At 36.5% G+C, this 19,337-nt stretch overlaps 3 protein-coding genes across 13 annotated transcripts in view; 2 read left to right on the top strand and 1 right to left on the bottom strand.

Moving 5' to 3' along the window:
* The window catches only part of LOC131787762 (RNA N6-adenosine-methyltransferase mettl16), a 48,664-nt gene extending 41,273 nt beyond the window's left edge, over positions 1-7,391 (top strand). For 5 of the 11 annotated variants that reach the window (XM_066162103.1, XM_066162102.1, XM_066162097.1 and 2 more), the window contains 4 exons: positions 690-751; positions 4,295-4,391; positions 5,597-5,740; positions 6,120-7,391. The gene's annotated coding sequence lies outside the window, so the exon portion shown is untranslated. The remainder of the gene's footprint in view (positions 1-689; positions 752-4,294; positions 4,392-5,596; positions 5,741-6,119) is intronic. The other 6 variants (XM_059104839.2, XM_066162099.1, XM_066162098.1 and 3 more) reach the window with 2 other exon arrangements.
* Positions 7,392-8,791: 1,400 nt separating this feature from the next.
* Positions 8,792-17,145, top strand: LOC131787781 (spindle and kinetochore-associated protein 2). The gene is made up of 10 exons (XM_059104858.2): positions 8,792-8,827; positions 9,557-9,646; positions 10,073-10,168; positions 10,438-10,518; positions 12,457-12,520; positions 12,924-13,004; positions 13,948-14,066; positions 14,517-14,560; positions 15,303-15,378; positions 16,706-17,145. The coding sequence occupies exons 1-10, from the start codon at positions 8,795-8,797 to the stop codon at positions 16,763-16,765; spliced, it is 744 nt and encodes a 247-aa protein (XP_058960841.1). The 5' UTR covers positions 8,792-8,794; the 3' UTR covers positions 16,766-17,145.
* Positions 17,146-17,876: 731 nt separating this feature from the next.
* The window catches only part of LOC131787780 (putative transferase CAF17 homolog, mitochondrial), a 2,372-nt gene continuing 911 nt past the window's right edge, over positions 17,877-19,337 (bottom strand). The window contains exon 2 of the mRNA XM_059104857.2: positions 17,877-19,202. Within this exon, the coding sequence (XP_058960840.2) occupies positions 18,871-19,202 (332 nt within the window). The 3' untranslated portion in view covers positions 17,877-18,870. The remainder of the gene's footprint in view (positions 19,203-19,337) is intronic.

Here is a 19,337-nt window from a genome sequence, read left to right on the forward strand (position 1 = left end):
TCTTATTAAGGTATCCATGTACTAAAATACTCGTATATAATAGATTTGACTCAGTCATTTTACTAACTTTCAATTAAAGTGGGGATCAACGAGAAAATCAAACACCTTTCAACAAAATGCACGTGAACTCATCCCAGTCATTTGTAAAATGTGTTTATCTATGGTGTGTATCTTTCTAACTCATCAGGTTGTAATAAAACTGCACAGTAGGCTCGTTAAATTACTAAACATAAATGAATCTGCGGGAAGCCTCTGTCGTTATTATCGTAAACCCAGCCACTACCCCCTCACGCAGAAAGGAAACAAGAATAGTTATGCTTTCGTTTGTGTTAATTTGAAACAGTTTTTAGATCATGATCGATCTTTGATGAACATTTAGTCGGAATTCAGGATTTCCTGTATCCGGCAGGATGTTTTACGGCGCAAAGATGGTTTCAGCACTCATAGTTTACGGTTTCGTTGGACAGTTCGGCACTGTGATTTAATTTCTAGAAAATTCGTAAACAAAATTCCTCGTTCATTCCGGCTTAGTTGCTTTGGATGATAGCTTTGATCCGTGTTTTACTGTTGAAAGATTCTCAATGCACTGTAACGTAAGCTTTGAAAGAAGCATTGAATGATTCTTCACTTCTGGATGTGCCTTTCACGGCACATTTTCATCATTGGGTTATTTTCCTTTCTTTTAAAAGCAGGTGGACCAAACAAAACAAGGAATATAGAAGAATAGTGAGGAACATAAAAGACACGTGAGGTATGACATTACAAATCACAGAAGTATTTCATTTTCTATTCATGGTTAGTTGACCTCAAGCATTCACTTAGTTGTGGTAGCCCTATTTGAAGGAGTGGTATTGTTCAGTGAATGTCAGACATTCTTAATTCGGCATGATATGTCTCGGCACAAGTATAAATGTTTAAATCGTCTCGGAATTAAGTAGTTCGGTTATTACGTCAGTGAAGGAAAGGTCAAACACAATCCTTACACTGTAACAAAACACTTCAAGAGAAGCAATAGAGAGAGAGCATTTGATTTCGAGTATCCGACTGAGAAAGTTCTTTAAAAGGTATTTATGAAGTGTGAACCCAATTTAATTTTTTCATGTGAATTACGTGTACAACTGCCTCTGTATTACTGCGAAAACTGCCTACGTGGTTTGTTTAAACAATGTTACTATTTCCCTTCGCCATGCACTCTCTTTTGTACTTGTTAATGTGGTTATTTAGTTTCCTTCCCTTTTAAGAAGGACCATCAACTTTTAGCTAAAGCTATGCAGATTAAAAGTATAATGGATAGATATCTAACCATTTTGTTTTCGTAAGCGTAAGAATCAATCATTTTTTAAATTGTTTTTTCATATCCGAAATTTATACTTCTCTGCTTTAAAAAAATGCGTTTAATCAAATATGTTTCCTTATTCAGCCATTCCTAATTATCCGCGTGTCTTTAAAAGTAAACGAGAATACGTTTTCATTTGGCAGTTGCATGTCATAGATCGAGATTGACGAAAGCCAGGTTCTTCTGCTATAATTTTGGTGAGCTATACATTCAGGAAGTTATGATGCCATGATGTTTTTGTGATCTTAATTCATTTTCAACTTTCCTCGCCTTTCATATGAAGTATACCAACATCTCTTGAAAAGAAAGATGTACAGAAAAATACAGGGCAAATTTTTGAGGACATTTAATCGTTGTGTAACGGCCTGGATTAAAACAACGCGTCTATCAGTTTTCTTTTTTCCTTTTTTTTATTTTGGGGAGGGGGAGGGAGGGGCTGACTAACAAGGACTGTTTTTTTTTCTCGTCAGAAAATTTTCTTGAAATGTCTTAGTACTGTAATAATTTAAACAGAAGTCGGCGCACTCGACAAGTTGGTATGAAACCACAGTTATGTTTGGCGAAGACAAATATTTCTCTTTGTTCCGTTAGTTTGTGTGTCAAACCGCAGTTATTTTGCGCTGTAAAGAAATACGCTTTCATCTCAGCAAGCCATTGAATTATTCATAATTCGGCGTTTGTCGAGTGGGCTTTTTCTTTTGTCCTCACTCACCTTAAAAACTCGTGTTATGCTCGCGTTTTTTTCCTGGCGGATATGAGTCGTACACGCGAGCCCATCCTGTCCTCTCAGTGTTTCATCTGCTTAAGTACTTAACGCATTCTCTCAAACAACCGCAAAAGAAAAATGTGTCACTTAAGTAGCAGCTCTAGGTATTGGAAATAGTACAGAATTGTTGTAAACAGCTGGCGTAGGCGAGAAAACGGAAAATTCACAATCAATTGTTTTGAGTTAGTGTGGTTTGCCATTGCGTCATTTCAAACAACAAGAACGGATGTTCCTCTCCTTTCTGCAATCTTCCGCCTTCCTCTAACTGTTTTTATTGCATGTCTCTGAATTCCCGTGACTAGACTGTTAGGAAAATGGTATAAACGTGATGTTTCCCCTCAAGTTTTACGCATTTCCAACCACATCCAACCGCTTACAAACAGGTCTATCCTCCGAACTCAAATCCCACCATCTCACTCTCTCTTCTTACGAGAGGCTTTCGGAATTGCTTTTGTTGGTACAACGCAGCATGCTTGTTCCGTATTAACCGAGTATATTAATAAGCTTATCAGCTAGTTTTCTGACCAACCGACGTCACAGTTGGAAGATTTCAAGATGGAGCCTTCACAAAGAACTCACATTTTTCCTGCACTCGGAGCAAATGTTCGGTATTGCTTAACATCTTCTTATGCTTTTAGCTCAGTGTTTCTTAATTCTAAATATGAGTTCTTTAACTAATGACGTGATAAATTATCGTTATTGAGGCATAAGTATGTTTAAACTTAGAATTTCCTCTCTGCCGACATGTGGCATCGTGCTCAGATCGTAGTGATGCCTAACAAGTACCTTGGAAGCATAGTGTTGATTTCTCCCGTCAGAGCTTGAATTTTCTTCGCTTCTTCCCCCAAGATTTCTGGTTGTTCGATTTTCTACACCTCTCTTTATTTGGCAATCTATATCTTCGGCAGGTCAAAAATTTGATCTATTTGCCTTTTGCTTACACCTAAATATAGTTCACCGATATTGTGACGCACAAAGATATCTCTCAACAACGACTCCGTCTCTCCATACTGTCACGAATGTCTTGAAAATGTATAAGTTCCAAGGGGTAGATTCGCACCACTTTTATTGAAGGACCTGTACAGACGTATTATCAAAGATTAAGAGTTCATGGGACAATGGAAACAACGTCTTGGGTATGCCAAGTTTTCGAGAGGTATTTTATGGACATAAGAAAAAAAAATCATGTTTACGCTTGAGGCAAATGGCAAAAGTTGAGCTTTTGTTGTCTGTTTTTCAGCCAAGGAAGGATAAATTTGAAAATATTTTCTTTTGTTGTGAAAAGGAAATGGTTTTTACTTTTTTGTTAGATTTATTCAATTCGATCGGAGCCGGAAAAGTACGCGAGAGTATAGGTATCTTTTTCCTGTTAAGTTTTCTTTCGTGGTGCAGTCTTAACCAGTCTGTTAAGATTCAATTCTCACCCTGCTACTGTGTTCGTTATGTATCCTTTTATCCAGTCCATCGTTTCCAGCAACAATTTTACGCGAAATGTGAAAAAGCATATAAAATCAGTGTTCATGTTCCGTGACATTATGTCTTAAATTCGAGGGCGGTGGCTTGGATGTTCATAGTCTTTTTTATGATCCTTTATTTACTCTAGTGACTGATCTTCCTCATAAAAAACGTTCTTTGTTTGTCGAATATTTCACGTTCCATGCTCCTCTTATGATGAAATTTAGACTACTTAAGATGCTTTTGCGCAGAAGAAAGTGCAGTCAAATTACTCAATGTTGAAAGATAAAAAAAGGGAATCTCCTTTATCTGTGGAAATTTTCTTGTTGTTCTCCACTAATTTGCAAGTTAAGACGATGCTTGTGAGCCGATAATTTACAGCTCATGTTAAAAACGTAAACAATTGAGTTTTTCAGTAAAAAATTAGCAATCTTTTGCGCGTTCGTGATAAAATGGGCTGCCTTTTGACACCTGTAGACTATTGAGTCCAAGAAACAACAGTGCACTCTTAATTATGATAGCAGATTTGCCGAATATTACCGTAATAATCCCATTTATGTTACTTAACATTAACCTTAAGGCAAAGGGGTATTTTTTCAAAGGATCATTCAGCTTGTGATCTGTTAAAACGCGTCATTCAACAACCATCCTCGAAAATTGTAGTCATCGCCTTAACAAGTCTTGGTAAACTGACCCATTCTCTGTTCTTAATACTCTTCTGTTTCCTTTGGTTCAAGGTTGCCTGAAAAGTGCGCTACAGTAAAGACGATGAATATTTTCTTTGTTGTGTTTGCGTTCTTGGCTTGGACTGAAGCCGCACCAAGTCCTCCAAAAGTAAGTTTTGTTTTTCCTGTTCTGCTTTCCGTCCAGCTCCTTGTATTTGCTCTCTACTTCCTCAAGGGCTGAGTTGGGTAATGTGTGTCTTATTTAAACAGCAAGCACCTTATGTACAAAAAAATGACTCTGAAGCGTATCGTATATTCCTAGAAAAACTGAAGTTTTAGTTATTACTTTGGCAGAAAACCAGTGGGGGACCGTACTTGAAATATTGAGCAATCGTAATCTTCCTTTTTAGTTCTGCATCACTGAATTATCGAAAGAAAGCCCTATCCCCACGTTTTTTTTTCCATTATTTTTCTTTGGTATTTTTGTTTGTTTGTTTCTACCAAGCGTTTTTCGTCACATGAGAGAGTTCTGTTATATAACTCATGTCTTCGTTCTTGTACATTCCGATGACGTTTTCATTACACAATTTTTATCATTTCCATCTCTTTCTGGCGTGTGCAGGTTTTTGTTGACACGTGTATGACCTATATGTTATAATGCTAGGCTCTTGAAAGGATTAAGGATTCCTTCTCCATGACATAATGATGAAAGCTCTTATCCGTCTCTAATTAATCACGCAGCATGCAGTGAATTGGACAAGATTTTTTGACGCGAGGGGCGGGGGGGGGGGGGGTTAAGAAGGTAGAACGGGGGGCTACTTTAGCGACCCACTGGAGTTTAAGAGCATACTGAGATTTAGACATACCAGGGGGAGGGGGGTAAGATACATCATTAGACCTTCCCCCTTTCCTTGGCTACTTCGTTGTTTCATCAGCCCAGCGGTTGAGGGAAGGATAATAACGCCTTTTCATCTTAACGTTTTCCAGACTATGTGCTCGTAAGTGTAGCAGTCTTCAAGTTCTCGCTCCTTTTTTTATGAGGAATTTTTGGCAGCATTTCTCGTTGCGTCCAAGTGATGAAAACGTTTTATCTTCCTTTTGAATTATTTTAACATATTACTCGGGTTTCCACGTCTTAGCCTTTCAAATGTTGAAATATTCGTGCACACAGCTTGGGACTTTTGAGTTGACGACATATCACATCACACGGATCTGTGCTCGTCAACTTAACTTTTATTATTAAGCCGTATTTCAGTCGGCGTAAAATACAAAATTGCCCTCCTCTGAGGGTCATGAGTTCAAACGTTACGGGGGATTTTAGAGATACCAATGTGTGCTGTTTGTGATCGATGTTCTTTCCCGTTTGTTTTTCAGTGTGGCAAAATTCGCGGTCGCAATTGTAGTGAAGACATCGATTGCGCATGTCTTAACCGTCACAACAAAAGTTCCTTGATATGTAATACCCGATTTCGATGCGAGAAGGAAGAATTTAGGGACATAATCCAGAGGATGCAGCCAGTAAGTTGCATTGGTTAACTGTTTCAACGATAACTTTACAACACTGAAAGATCTTTCTGATACCGTGAAAGGAATCTGCGGTGATAGAACAGAGTCCGAATTCATAGAAATATTATGTAATTTCCAAAGATTATGATGAAAAGCTTATTCTCGACTTTCCCATTCTCCAGCTGTCATTCTAAGGTTATGTTATAAATAGACCGCCCTCAGTTTGAGAACAACTTCCGACGATCTTTCTAGAATTATTTTGAGGAGGTCCTTGGGGATTGGGTTGAATTGCGAGAGGGCATTAGAGTACTTTAGTTGACAGGAAATTTCTTAAAATAAACGACTTCCTTGGTGATTTGTTGTATACTAAACAGAACCAATTATTTTTCAGTGCCACCGTATCTACAAGAATTTTTGTGAAGTTGACACCGATTGTCCATGCGACGAAGCACGACTTATCTGTGAGGATCACGAATGCGTGAAAGAGAAAAGACCAAAGCCACAGATAAACTTAGATCGTCTCCTCTCTATATTGTTGCCAACAACAAGTAACGGCACGCAAAGCTCTCCGCGTCGTCAGAGAAGACGTTTACTGAGACACGGACTCTTCTAGACGATTTAGCAGCTTTGTTATTCCATGCGATGTTCGGCACAACCCTTGGTATGGCGTAGGGTGATCATCCCCTCCCTGCTTTAGAGCGCATTTCGATTGAAATGTGTCGTCAGACCGAAAACAGAGGAACCACTAAGGCCAGTCTTAGAAAAAAGGAAAATACTGCGCCACAAGGAGCCCATGTGAACTCATGTGCCAGGAGTGTTGGATATCACGTGTCATCACATGACTAATGGTGTTACGTAGCGTCTGATTGGTGGAGAAAGTGATACGATATTTCTTGACCAATCACAGAACGAAGCAAAGTTAACTCAAGAAATCCCTGATTTCGTTCGACACTCGATTTATAATCGCGCTTCTGTATAGCTATTTATTTGTAAAGTTAAGTTGGTTTTTTTCGTATATATTTGGAAGAAAATTATTACGTTGCTCTTTAACCCTTTAACTCCCAAGATTGTTAATTCTCCCCTCTTGGCTGCTACACAGTTCCTTGTAATTAATTTACAGGAATTTGGTGTCAGATAAAGACAAAAACTTAAACCTGATAAATTTGAAGCTTCTCATTACTTGTTTGCTGGATGATGTATGGATATTATAGGGAGAAATTTTATGTTAATCACTTCTGAGAGTTAAAGGGTAACACTACTTTCCTCTGGCTTCTATTTCGGAGGAAAGAAATTTAAGGTAAATAGAAGAAAATAATATGAAAAGAACTTTTTTAGTGCCTTTTTAATGAAAAAAAAAAGTACTGCTCACTCAAGTGTGTATATTTTGTAACACTCTCTAGATGTAAATAATTAAATAAGTTTACATAAGCACGGCACTGTGGCGAGTGGCGAGAAGAAAATCTGGTTGAACATTTCTTTTGCCCATAAGCTGCTCTTTTGAACAGATTTTGTTTAGCTTGAAAAGTAGGTGATGGGAACACACTTAAAATAAAACGAGATTTCAAGACCGCGAAAGCTGAACCTTGAGCGCACAATCCGCTTAACTCAGTCGCAAGATGACAGACAACCCACACGACTTAAATAAATTCACTGAATTCGATAAGTTGACTGTTTGATTTATTGATTAGAGACGGGAGACATGGATTAAGGAAGGTTTTTTCTAAAGTGGGTATGTCCTGCGTTAATAGCGTTTTTTTTTTTTTTTTTTTACTGGCCTTTCGGTTTTTTATTTCGATGAATTGAAACTTCTCTTTACAAAGAGGGCAGACATAGGCAGGCTAGCCCCTTGAAATACTTTCACTGTTGATCAAAGACTGATTTGTCATCAAGCTGGATGAGTTCCTTAGGTCAAGGTAAGGGTCAAAAACTCTTATGAACTAAAAAAAGGTATAGCCTCAATTGTTAACGCTTGTCAGATGAAAGATGTTCTTCTCTCACATGACTGTAAGAACGAAATTTAAAAGAATTGATAATGTGACGGACTCACCCCACCCCTCCCCCTGTTCCATCCTCTTCCAAAACGAGGCCAACATTCAGACGCACAAACATTCAAACACGCCATATTGGCTTCGTCGAACTAGGGGGAAGGAGTAGTTTGTTTTGTCCGTTGAAACGTATGCTGAAAAGTTACTGATCCGTTAATATTTCTAGTAGAGTCTCTGGCTGGCTGTTACATTCTTTGTACAGCCTTGGCTCATGATTAATTTTGTCAGGCACTTCAACTTAAGCTTCTGGCTAAAAAGATTTTCATAAGTAGCCTTCCTGACATTGGCGTACCTGAAATTGTTTCACTTACTTAAGCTTACTTATTACGGGTGCGTGAGGACAAAACCCCTTGACAAAGAGGATTTGTTTGTGTCCAAGAGTACTCAACTTCACACTTATGTTTGGTGAACACCAGCGATTACCAGTGAGACTGGTCATATTTCTCTCCATTCTTCACGCCAAAAAAAGGCTACAGAACGCGTGGAATACTTGTTAAAAACTCCTAAATGCCACGGAATGACGGGCTAATAATACTATTCGATGGCAGAATAGTATGCTTTTCAGACATTAACAATATGTGATACAACTTAAAGGAAGTAATGTTCGCTATTGAAGATTTTCTTATCTCAATAAATGGAATGATAGGGTTAGAAACATTTGCATTGTTGAAAGTAGAAGATTCCAGATTTTTTTATTGAAAAAAATCATTGAATTGGCTAGGCCGCAGACTCGCCGCACTTGTTTTCCAAATATATTGTTGTAAGTGAGGTGGCCTTTCCTATAAACCCGGTGGTTTCTGACAGTCTCCACGACTTTTAGTTATGATACTGCCAATTTATTTATCATTATTGCTGAAAAGAGGCAAATAAATGAAAATGATAACACCTGTAGTGAACCAAAAGTGCGCCCGCCATTCAGGGCTCTATCGGTACGTGATGCGGACCTATTCTTTTTTTCGGGGCTTCTGTGATACTGTTTGTGTGTCTTACATACCCTAATTTCTTCAAAAATTCGTGAACCATGGAACCGGCAGTGGACAAGCTGGAAGCTTTGGTAAATTTAATCACCTTTTTGAGCCTCTGTTAGATTCGTTGCTACCTTTATTCAAAAATTCAAGGGAATTTTACCGTCATTTTGCTCACTATTAGCTTCATGGTAGATGAAGTGCATTCTATGAACTTAGTTTTTTTGGCAAATTTTGGCGCCAAATACGAAAATCGAGAATGGGGAAAACAGATTCTAAACCTGTCGGCAGTTGAAAGACCCTTGAAAAAGTGTGATTTATGTGTTGCTCCAGTCAAGAAAAAATCAGTTATCGAGACAAGCGTCCAAATGGACAGTTTCAGTCCAATTTTTCATATAATCATGATGAATATACGGGTTTTTTTAACGACAGACCTCCCTGGTGCGATAATATCATAATTTGGAGGCCATCTTGGGTGGTAAAAACCGTAGAGTCGTAGCCGAGTATTTTGGGAAGACCATGAGTGAAGAAATAATTGCAATACGTAAATTTTAGCTGTAAGCCAAAAGATGTTTTTTTATTCATAATTGGTGTTGGGTAGCCGATCGGTACATAACGTGAACAGTTATCTACCTATACGAGGGGATTAGTGCATATTAACAGGGTTGGAGTACTTTCTGCATTTGAATTTTTTGCATTTACTGTGCAAAAAAAAAAATAAAAAAACCAAAAAAAATTCTGGGTGAGCTCAAAGTGAAAGTGCTCATCCAACCCATACCATAAAATTACACTTGTCAAATTTCTTCTTTTGTAACCAGTTTCAGAAGGCGGAGTCAGACCTCAACTACATCTCCCTCCGACTGGAAACTGAATTTTCACAGCAATTTTCAGACAATGGCCAAGAGCAGGTTCATTTATAAATTCATTATGTAATTATTTGCTTATATTTTTCTTATTAATGTCACCATATTTTTTTAAAATCCTTTTGCTAGTTTGAGCAAGACTGATAGTATTTATGATGATTCATTGCCTGTGTATGCAGTAGCTGCAAGTTTCCTCCCTTTGCAAGTTCCCCCCCCCTCCCCCGCCACCTTTGTGAGTAAGCTGCCTATTGAAAAACTTGCCCCTAAGATCTTTCAACTTGTCTCATGACAGCAGAATGTATTCCATTGAAACCATAACATATTTTGTTCAAAATAAAATTTTAGAGCAAAACCTCAACAAAGTTTGATCAATATGCAAATGACAACTGATGTTAACACAGAGATCATTGATATATCAGTTATGTTAAACAATTGCATAATACTGCCATGTTTTTGCTTCTGAACATTCAGCTCAACCCCATAAAGCTCCTACAAAGAATGAACCAAGCTAAAGTGCAATTTAAAAATCTTGCAGAACAAGCAAGAGAGATTCATTCTCGACAACAGGTGAGTGAAACCAGAACCAAGTATAAAATCTTATTTGTAGGCATGTTTGCTGGAACACACCTTTTGGTTTGTATATTATGATTATTTACAGTACATCCAAGAAATCATGTAAACCTTCACTGAATTTATCCTTTGTCAGCATTGCCTCTTTGTTAGCAGTAACAGAAATATCTAAAGACATTGTCATAAATAAATTTTTTGGGAGAACAAAGAAAATCTTTGATTGAGTGCTCTTCTCAATTTTAGTGTTTTACTTTGCAAAACAACAGGAAATACAAGCTTGTGTAAGGGACCAAATGTTAGCATGTCAGGATCTTCTGCGTCATTCACAAAAATGTGCAGGCCTTGAGGTAGGTTCATAAACATGTTCCTCATTTTTTGGGTAATTTAGTATTATCAACTGAGTTGATAACATAAATTGGACACTACAAAGAGTTTCAAAGCTGACAAAGGGCCAATGCTCCAAACATCAGCTTTGAAACTTTACAGTGGCCAATTTACATCATCAACTCAGTTGATAGTACAAAATTACCCTATCATCCTCTCCCACTACTGCAGCACCACAGTTTTTTAAAAACTTACCCCCTTTCCCACATATGGATGCTACTGATAGTAAAGTTGGCAATTGAGCCCAGCAACTCATCCAGCTAGAATATGAATAAAGGGGTAAGTTTCTAAAGAAACTGTGGTGCTGCGTCGGTGGGAGAGTATAGCAGGTAATTTAGTGTTAACAACTGGGTTAAAACGTAAATTAACCACCGTAAAGGGTAAAAAAGCTGACGTTTCGAGCGTTAGCCCTTCGCCAATCGCTCTGACGAAGGGCTAACGCTCGAAATGTCAGCTTTTTTACCCTTTACGGTGGTTAATTTACGTTTTAACCCAGTTGTTAACACTAAATTACCAGCTAGAACTTATCCATGTTTGCATAGTAAAAAGGGATTAGATGTAATAACCTTTCACACCCTAAAATCAGTATGCATATTCTCTTTCCTGTTTTCTATACATTTGCTATAATGCTTACAAGGAGAATTTGTGTAACAATCAAGGTTTTTTTAGTTCACAGCAATTTCCTTTATTCTCACAGGGCGTGAAATTGCGCCTAATACAGGCGCCAATGCAACTAAATTTTTCACTTTGGCGACCAAATCCTGAAAATTAGTCGCCAAATTGGCAACTAGAATGTTTCATCATAACCTTACCTAGAGATATAGTGAATTAAAAAGATTTGCAAAGACAAATCCTCGTTAAGTTTGTTTCCAAAACGCAGCAGATGCATCTCGATCGATAACTAGACACCACCTTGGATTTAGGTGAGCTTAAACATTGCATATCATCCATCCTAGTGTCCCCTTTGTAGCACGTTAAAGATCTTTTCCCTAACTTAATTTCTAGAACAATGACAGCGTAAAAAAAGGTTTTGTTTGTCTTTCAAAATGGCGACCAACTTTTTATGAATTGGCTACCACTTTGATGAATTTAGGAGCCAAGTGGCTATCAGAAAAAAAAATTAATTTCACGCCCTGTCTCATCGTCTTGATGTTTAACTCAGCTGTGATATTGGTGGGAAAAGTTAGATGCTTATTTCTCAAAGGGGTAAAGAATTAACACTTATCCTCTAGAGATGCCAGGTTATCCTCTATTGTGATTTGGATAGTTTCCACTTCATTTTGTTTCTCATAGCAACAAAAATAACCTTGGATGTTTGCTAGGAGAACAGATATTTTTATCCTGGATTGTTTCTCAAAATGAACTGCAAATCATTGTTTTAGAATTGACCTTTTGCTTCCATATTCAAAGATTTCATTAATTATCTGAGCAAAAGTATCAACAATTTAAAATTTATGATATTTTGGTAAGACATTCAGCTATTTCAATTACAAACTGATTCCCCATCAAATTGGATGCACAAGCACTATACATCATCCAGTTGTTTGAAGGTTGTATACTCTGGTAATACTATGCAAATGGACAAATTGCTGTATGGTGACAAGTATTGACAAATGTACTACACTATCCACTGGAAAAAGATTTATTGAGCAGAAAGTGATTTTAATCGTTTGAAAAACAGGGGGGAAAGTCTGTGTAGTGGAAAAAATTATTTATTTGGAGTAAAATTATTTTTGCAATGGATTGACTTTTTTGCCGATACTTGCAAAATACATTTAATGCACATGCATCCATCCCCCTAGTGAGTTTTGAATCTCATTTACCTGAATATTTATTCTTAATAATGTTACAGTGTTGTGTGGTGTGCTTTTTGCAAAAAAATGTGTCTGTTTACTCAAAAGGTCATGGAAAAAAGTGATGATGAGCAGTATCTACAAACATCAGTACCTTCTGTAATCAGAAAAGGTTTGTCAGGACTTAATGACTAGGAATTACTTCATGTGGCAATGCAGAAAAAAAAGGCAAAGCATTTGATTGTGACTTTGCTATGGTTGTAGTACTGTGAACTACAGTACCATTTGTTTTTACTTTTCATGAACTGATAAATATGGTCAAGATTTAGAGTGTAAAACTGTTTAGGCACAACAAGTGGAAGGTTTGATTTCATTTGCCAAGGGTGAAATTTCTGTAATTGCATGTGTTAGGGAAATATAGAGAAATGCACTTTGGTTCAAGTGGGCCTGAAGTTTAAGTTGGCAGGGTTTCAAGTTATTGGGACTGGACTGCATGAAGCTTTTTGATACCAATTGTTTTCAGTAGTTGAGAAATAATTTACACAACTGATTGTCTGTTAATTTACCTTATAAAGAGACTGCTAGTTCTGAGCTGAGCACTGATGAAGAAGACAAAGAAAATAAAACTGAAGGCACAGAGAACAAAACCCAGCAAGGTGACATATCTACAACTGTATTTCAAAGCAAGTAATGCAAGGTTTATACTGTATGATGTTCCAATGTGCTGTGTCAGTGTTTGCATAATTTCCTGAGAAAAATTATCTGTTAATAATTTACTTTTTTTCTTAGAAAGTTATTAACAAAAACTGAAATATGTGAATTTTTTTACTTCCTTCTTTAAATGACCATTATGAAATTTGTAATCATTATTTTCAGCAATTTTAAAGGCTGTTTTGATTACATATTAGTTATACAATAACATTACTTTAAAGCCCAAAACAATGCTATAGTAGCAAGATTCTGTTCTAAGCTATGGGCAATCTCTTGGAATTATAGTTGGTCTCATGATTAATTGTAAAACTTAGGACTTTACAGACTCATGGTAATTATTTCCACAGCATCAGAAACACTCAGCTTCTGAAGAAACCTTTCCTTGAAATTTGAAATTGATGCAAGATGCCATTTTGTCCTTAAATTTTACTTGGCTAGAAAAATTATCTGTTAATAATTTACTTTTTTTCTTAGAAAGTTATTAACAAAAACTGAAATATGTGAATTTTTTTACTTCCTTCTTTAAATGACCATTATGAAATTTGTAATCATTATTTTCAGCAATTTTAAAGGCTGTTTTGATTACATATTAGTTATAAAATAACATTACTTTAAAGCCCAAAACAATGCTATAGTAGCAAGATTCTGTTCTAAGCTATGGGCAATCTCTTGGAATTATAGTTGGTCTCATGATTAATTGTAAAACTTAGGACTTTACAGACTCATGGTAATTATTTCCACAGCATCAGAAACACTCAGCTTCTGAAGAAACCTTTCCTTGAAATTTGAAATTGATGCAAGATGCCATTTTGTCCTTAAATTTTACTTGGCTAGCTTTTAACAGAAACTGTTTTGAAAATTTACAAAAGGTTAACTATTTTATTGTAGAGTCTGATACAAAACCTGTTATTAGAGGGAAACATGAGTTCATTCCTGTTGATGAGAGAGAATTTTTAACAGTCTCAGAGCTTGTGAGAGGGCGGGCAAAACTTCAGGATGTCAACAAGGTATGATGAAAAAGAGACCATGCAAAATTATAATTTTGAAGTGATAATTTGTGCTGTTAGTAATATTCTATCATTTTTATGTGTGTCTTGCCCATAACAATCACTTATTGATCACACCTCCGCATAAAGTCCCCACAAAAAGGTGAAAATCCTAACAGGGGAATCTGAGTTTTTCTATATCCCAAGCTGATGAAAAATCTCTTAGAACTACCTATACTTGACAACAAATCAAAATTTACTATCTTCCTCACTGTCTCAAAGAACACTCTCAACACTTCAGATGTTCATAGCATGCAAGGGACTTGTCTCATGTGGTCCTAATATACGGCCTGGCTTGAAAATGAGTTCTTTGTACCATACTATGAGTGTGGTTAATAATTGTTACAGAAAAGTGGTCCACACTTTGTCCTGGTTTCAAGTGGATGCCAACTAACTTGATAATTTTGCTAGGTTTATGAGGTTCTGTTTCATCATTTTAAGAAAAACAAACACAGGTATGTGGATAATTCCTAACAGTGATAATATTAGTGTCAATCACACTCCAAGGCAATAATTAATGGTATTAAGACCAAGTGGAGTCTAATTTGGTCTGTAATCATACAGGTGATTAAAAAAATTAGACAACAGTAAAGGAGGAGTCAGACTTGTTAATCACAAGTATGACTACAGACAGAATTGGATAACTTAGTCCTGTTACCAATTAATCAAAACTATGACAAAATTTGAGAAAGAAACTAGCCATTGGTTATACCTTTTCATAAGTAAAAAGTTAACTCGGCAAAATGCAATACAACAGCATGTGCACATGACTTTTTCTGTCCACCCGTGCAGGCATGACGTGTTAACTGTCCCTTTCACCCTTCAACTCACTAGTAATTCTCATTACTGTCTGCGATATGTTGGTTTCAAGAATTTGGTATTGGATCAACTAATACTCCCCCAAATAGTATTTTTCTTCATCCTCATCACTTGTCTGCTTGATATTGTATTGATATTGTAAGGAGAAATTCTGGCTTGGTCACACATGGGAGTTTAAGGGTCAACTGTCCTATTACATTGTCCAATGACGTGCATGATGCATACACTGTCTCATTAGTGCTAAAGTCAGGCTGGTGATCACCAATCACACTTGAGAATTTTATTATAGTTTTGATTTACAGCAGAGTCAGAGATTTATTAATTTAGACAAATGTTATGATATACATGTAGGGGTAACTGTATTTTTGTTAATAATAGCTCAAGTCTAACTCCCAAGGACATGACAAAAATGGGACTTAAGGTTACTGGAGCAACTGGAGAAGCTAAGTTGAAGGTAATTGTAATGATTTACTTAGAACTCATCTTGAGCATCTACACTTCATCAATCCTGCACAGGGTTTTTTTTAAACACCTGCAAAGTCTTTATGGAGAATCAGATATGCAAATGAGTCCCTCCCTCACTCACAAAGATGTAGACTTTGTGGTACTTAGTTGTCCTGAACTAGCCCAAGCACAAAACCATAGTAGAGTTGTAACTGTACATAAGGCTATAGAGAGGCTTTGTTACAGTTTGTACCAAGCATTGTTGCTTTAAATATCACCTTCCAAGTGAAGAATTTATCAAGTTCAGACACAGATCTAATACTGTGAATTGCCTCAACTGATCTGAAGCAGATTGAAATGAATGGTTTAGTAGACAGACATTCACATTATAACAAGCAGAAACCATTAACTGTTTTAATGCAATAGTTGATCAACCTTAATGCACATGGTCGTAATTATTCTAACACAGAGGTGATACATACCATGAATAGTCAGAGTCTAATGGTGGTATTTGATAATATGCATGGGCATTCATTACACAGATGAAAATAATCCAGGGCTTTTCTGACAAAACAAAAATTGTGGAATTTGTTGCTGCATATCTTTAGCTTCAATCTGTCAAAAAACTTGCAGTCGCATGAAATGTGATTGGAGGAATTTTCATTGGAGGAATTTTCATTCTGAGGCAGAAAACTTTCAGATTTGTTATCAGATGCAAACTGGAGAAAACCCTGTAAACAAAGATCATTGTGTTACATAGCAAATATTAAGTGAACATCAGTGAGGTGAAATGTGAAGTAGGAAATGGGAAATCAAGGAATTTGGCTTGTGTGGGCAAAGAAATATTTGAATTGCAGCATCTAAATTTGACAAATTTTGCAAAAGGAAATTCAATAAATGCAGGATACTATTTTGAGCAGTTTTTGTAAATTTCATATCAATTCATTTTTCTGCTGAGTTGGCTCTTGAAATTAGAATAACCTTGCATTGCTGCGAGACCAATAATTACAAGTTCACAACCATGTTTCATCTGTGGTTAAGTACGTTATGCACGAGTTGCCATAGCTACTTTTTAATTTTATTTTCTGTACATGTTGAGAGCAACCTATAGTTATGTGTCAGTGCATTTCTGTTTAATTTAATCCTTGAAATTGGAATAACACTTAAGTAATATTGTAATGCTCCAGAATTTAGCTTACTGGCAAAGAGAGATTATACACTAGATTACTGTGTAAGCAAAATAGACTGCTTTCAGCTTGAAGCATAATCAGCTTGTTCAAGTTGTGCAAACTTGAACTTCTTTCCATTAGCTAATGTTCCTTTTTATTATTTTTCAGGTTCTTAGAGCATTAAAACTCATTGTCATTAACAACAAATTAGCTGTTAAAATGGCATGACTTCAAATTTGTTGTGTGTGATTGTTTAAGAGTACTCTTCAGTGGTTGAGCTATATTGAGTTAAGAAATATTTCTAACAAGGGATTGAAGAGAAACAAATATTTGTATTGTAAAAAATGTGAAAGATCTGTTAAATGCTTATAAAAAGTGCTTGGCATGCCCCAAATTCTTTGAAACCTAACCAATGGTTAGTTTAACACAGTGCACTTTGCTTACTTTGTTACCAGTACTTAGTCTGATGATAAATTTCAAATAATTCCACAGTATTCTTTGATTTTTAAGAATGATTGATCTAATTGAAGCTTTTTACTTCCATGGTGTACTTTACGTTTCCAGCAACCATAGAAATAGAGATAATAAAGTGATTCTTACTGACATTCCATTCCAACATCCTCCCCCTTCTAGTGCCTAAATAGGTGAATCAAACTGTCAGATAAGAGTTCAAAAGAATCATCAATAATTATCTAATTACAAAGTATAGTCAATAATTAGACAAACAAAACTTTTTTTACGCTGTCAGCAAGTGGACACTAGGATGGATGATATACAACTTTCAAGCTCACCTAAATCCATGATGGCATCTAGTCATCGATCAAGATGCATCTGCTGCATTTTGGAAACAAACATAACAAGGAAGTTTGATGTGAATTTGCCTTTGCAAATATTTTTAATTCGCTATATCTCTTGATAAGGTTATGATGAAACATTCCAGTTGCCAATTTGGCGACTCATTTTCAGAATTTGGTCGCCAAAGTGAAAAATGTAGTCGCATTGGCGCCTGTATTAGGAGCAATTTCACACCCTGAAAATGATATTTTAAGAATCCCTCTAACTCCCATAAGTGACCAAGATCGAATTTCTCCTTACAGCATCAATACAGTATCAAGCAGACAAGTGATGAGAATAAAGAAAAATATCAACAAGGGAAATATTGGTTGATCCAATACCAAATTCTCTAAATTAACATCAAGAGAGTTGTATGACAGACAGTAAGGAGAATTACTGATTAGATCTTGGGAAAGAACAGGTTATACTTGCATTATTTTCAGTTTGTTTCCCAATACACAATATGAAAGATAGGGGTGATGCAGCCCTTTACCCATCCTGATACAAATGCCACCGATGAATACAGGAACTGGGGAGGAGTTTCAATGGTACTTATCTGACAAGCACAGCAGCTCCAGTTTTGTTGCAGAATTCTCCATTGCGTTAAGGAAAATCTCTGCAGAGCGCTGGTTCAACAATCAATAGGACTTATCTTTCCAATTTCTTGAGTTATTTACAATCCATACAATATCCGAACTTTCTACATTCAAATGATCTCAAGTCTCTTCTGTTACGAGATAACAATTCTATTTATCTCCTATTACAATGAAAACACATGCCTAAACTATGTAAATCCAAGATTGATATTACTTATTCAAGAATTTACTAAATCCCAAGCTATTTCCTGTCAACTTGATTTTAACAGCTTACACCCATCACACAATGTCACAGGATGTTCCAACCCAAATGTGCATGCACAATTTCCCTGGGCAATTCCTTATCTAATTGTTTCAGCAGACTATTATTGATTTTCTATATCAGGAACATTCTTACTACAAGTCTGCCATTACTGCTGAGTTCAATTATACACTTAAATCTTAAGTAACCCAACTGTCATCAAATCCCTAGCTTAATTAATTAAGTGTCACGTGATACGCATACAAGATTATCACAACAGGTTTGAAAATGTTGTCCACCTTTAAAATGAACAGTTCTTTTATTCTTGTGGTAATCTGTCACATAAAGAGAAATTTGTAAAATTGTAGATCGGACTCCTTTCCCAAAGTGCTTGAGTTCTGCAGTTGAAGTGGCTAAATCAAAGGTGTGCTCATGAAAGAATCACTGATGTGCAAAAGCACTTTCTACATGATTCAAGAGTTCCTACCTCTTAAAGACTTTCATAAAAGCAATGACAAAAATACTCAGACAAAAGTTAATCACTAGTGACACAAGATTCTGATAAAGTACAGCAAGTCAATTAAGTTCTGTAACAACTCATCATTCTTGGCTAAATGGATCTGATTAAAATTCCTACCAGCATCTTTATCACTCAGAGCATTTCACACAAAGCCATGACTATCTTCAGGCCACCAATGTGGCAATGATGCAATAACTTCCATATCCTTGTCCTCTTTATTCTTTATAAGGAGTGCCTCTTCCTTCTTTATCAGTTCCAGTCTCAACAGCCCCACCCCATACTGTCCATATATCATGCAAACCTTGCCAGCTGCTTTCCCATCAGAGGTCCTAACTCTTGCTCCTGACTCAAAGTGGCTTGCATCTGCTTTGGGGTCAATAAATTTAAATGGAACCGTTCGCTTCCTAATGACTCCAGTGTGATGAGTCCTAGCTGTAAGTTCTTGTCCAAGATAACAGCCTTTATTGAAAGAAACTAAGAAAAGAATGAAGTAATAATATTAATATTATTTGTTGTGTGTGAGTGTGGTTGGGGGGGGGTCATGGTTAGGGTTGGAAGATTTTGGTTGAGTCAATTGATTAAGTTTACCTGATCCCCCTAAGAAGACTC

Source organism: Pocillopora verrucosa, chromosome 2, assembly GCF_036669915.1.
Source record: "Pocillopora verrucosa isolate sample1 chromosome 2, ASM3666991v2, whole genome shotgun sequence".
Taxonomy (NCBI): Eukaryota; Metazoa; Cnidaria; class Anthozoa; order Scleractinia; family Pocilloporidae; genus Pocillopora; species Pocillopora verrucosa.

Coding starts and splice junctions, on each gene's coding strand:
- LOC131787781 (XM_059104858.2), top strand. CDS start 8,795: ATGGAACCGGCAGTGGACAAGCTGGAAGCTTTG. Junction 9,647..10,072: donor CAGACAATGGCCAAGAGCAG/GTTCATTTATAA, acceptor CTGAACATTCAG/CTCAACCCCATAAAGCTCCT. Junction 13,005..13,947: donor AGAGAACAAAACCCAGCAAG/GTGACATATCTA, acceptor ATTTTATTGTAG/AGTCTGATACAAAACCTGTT.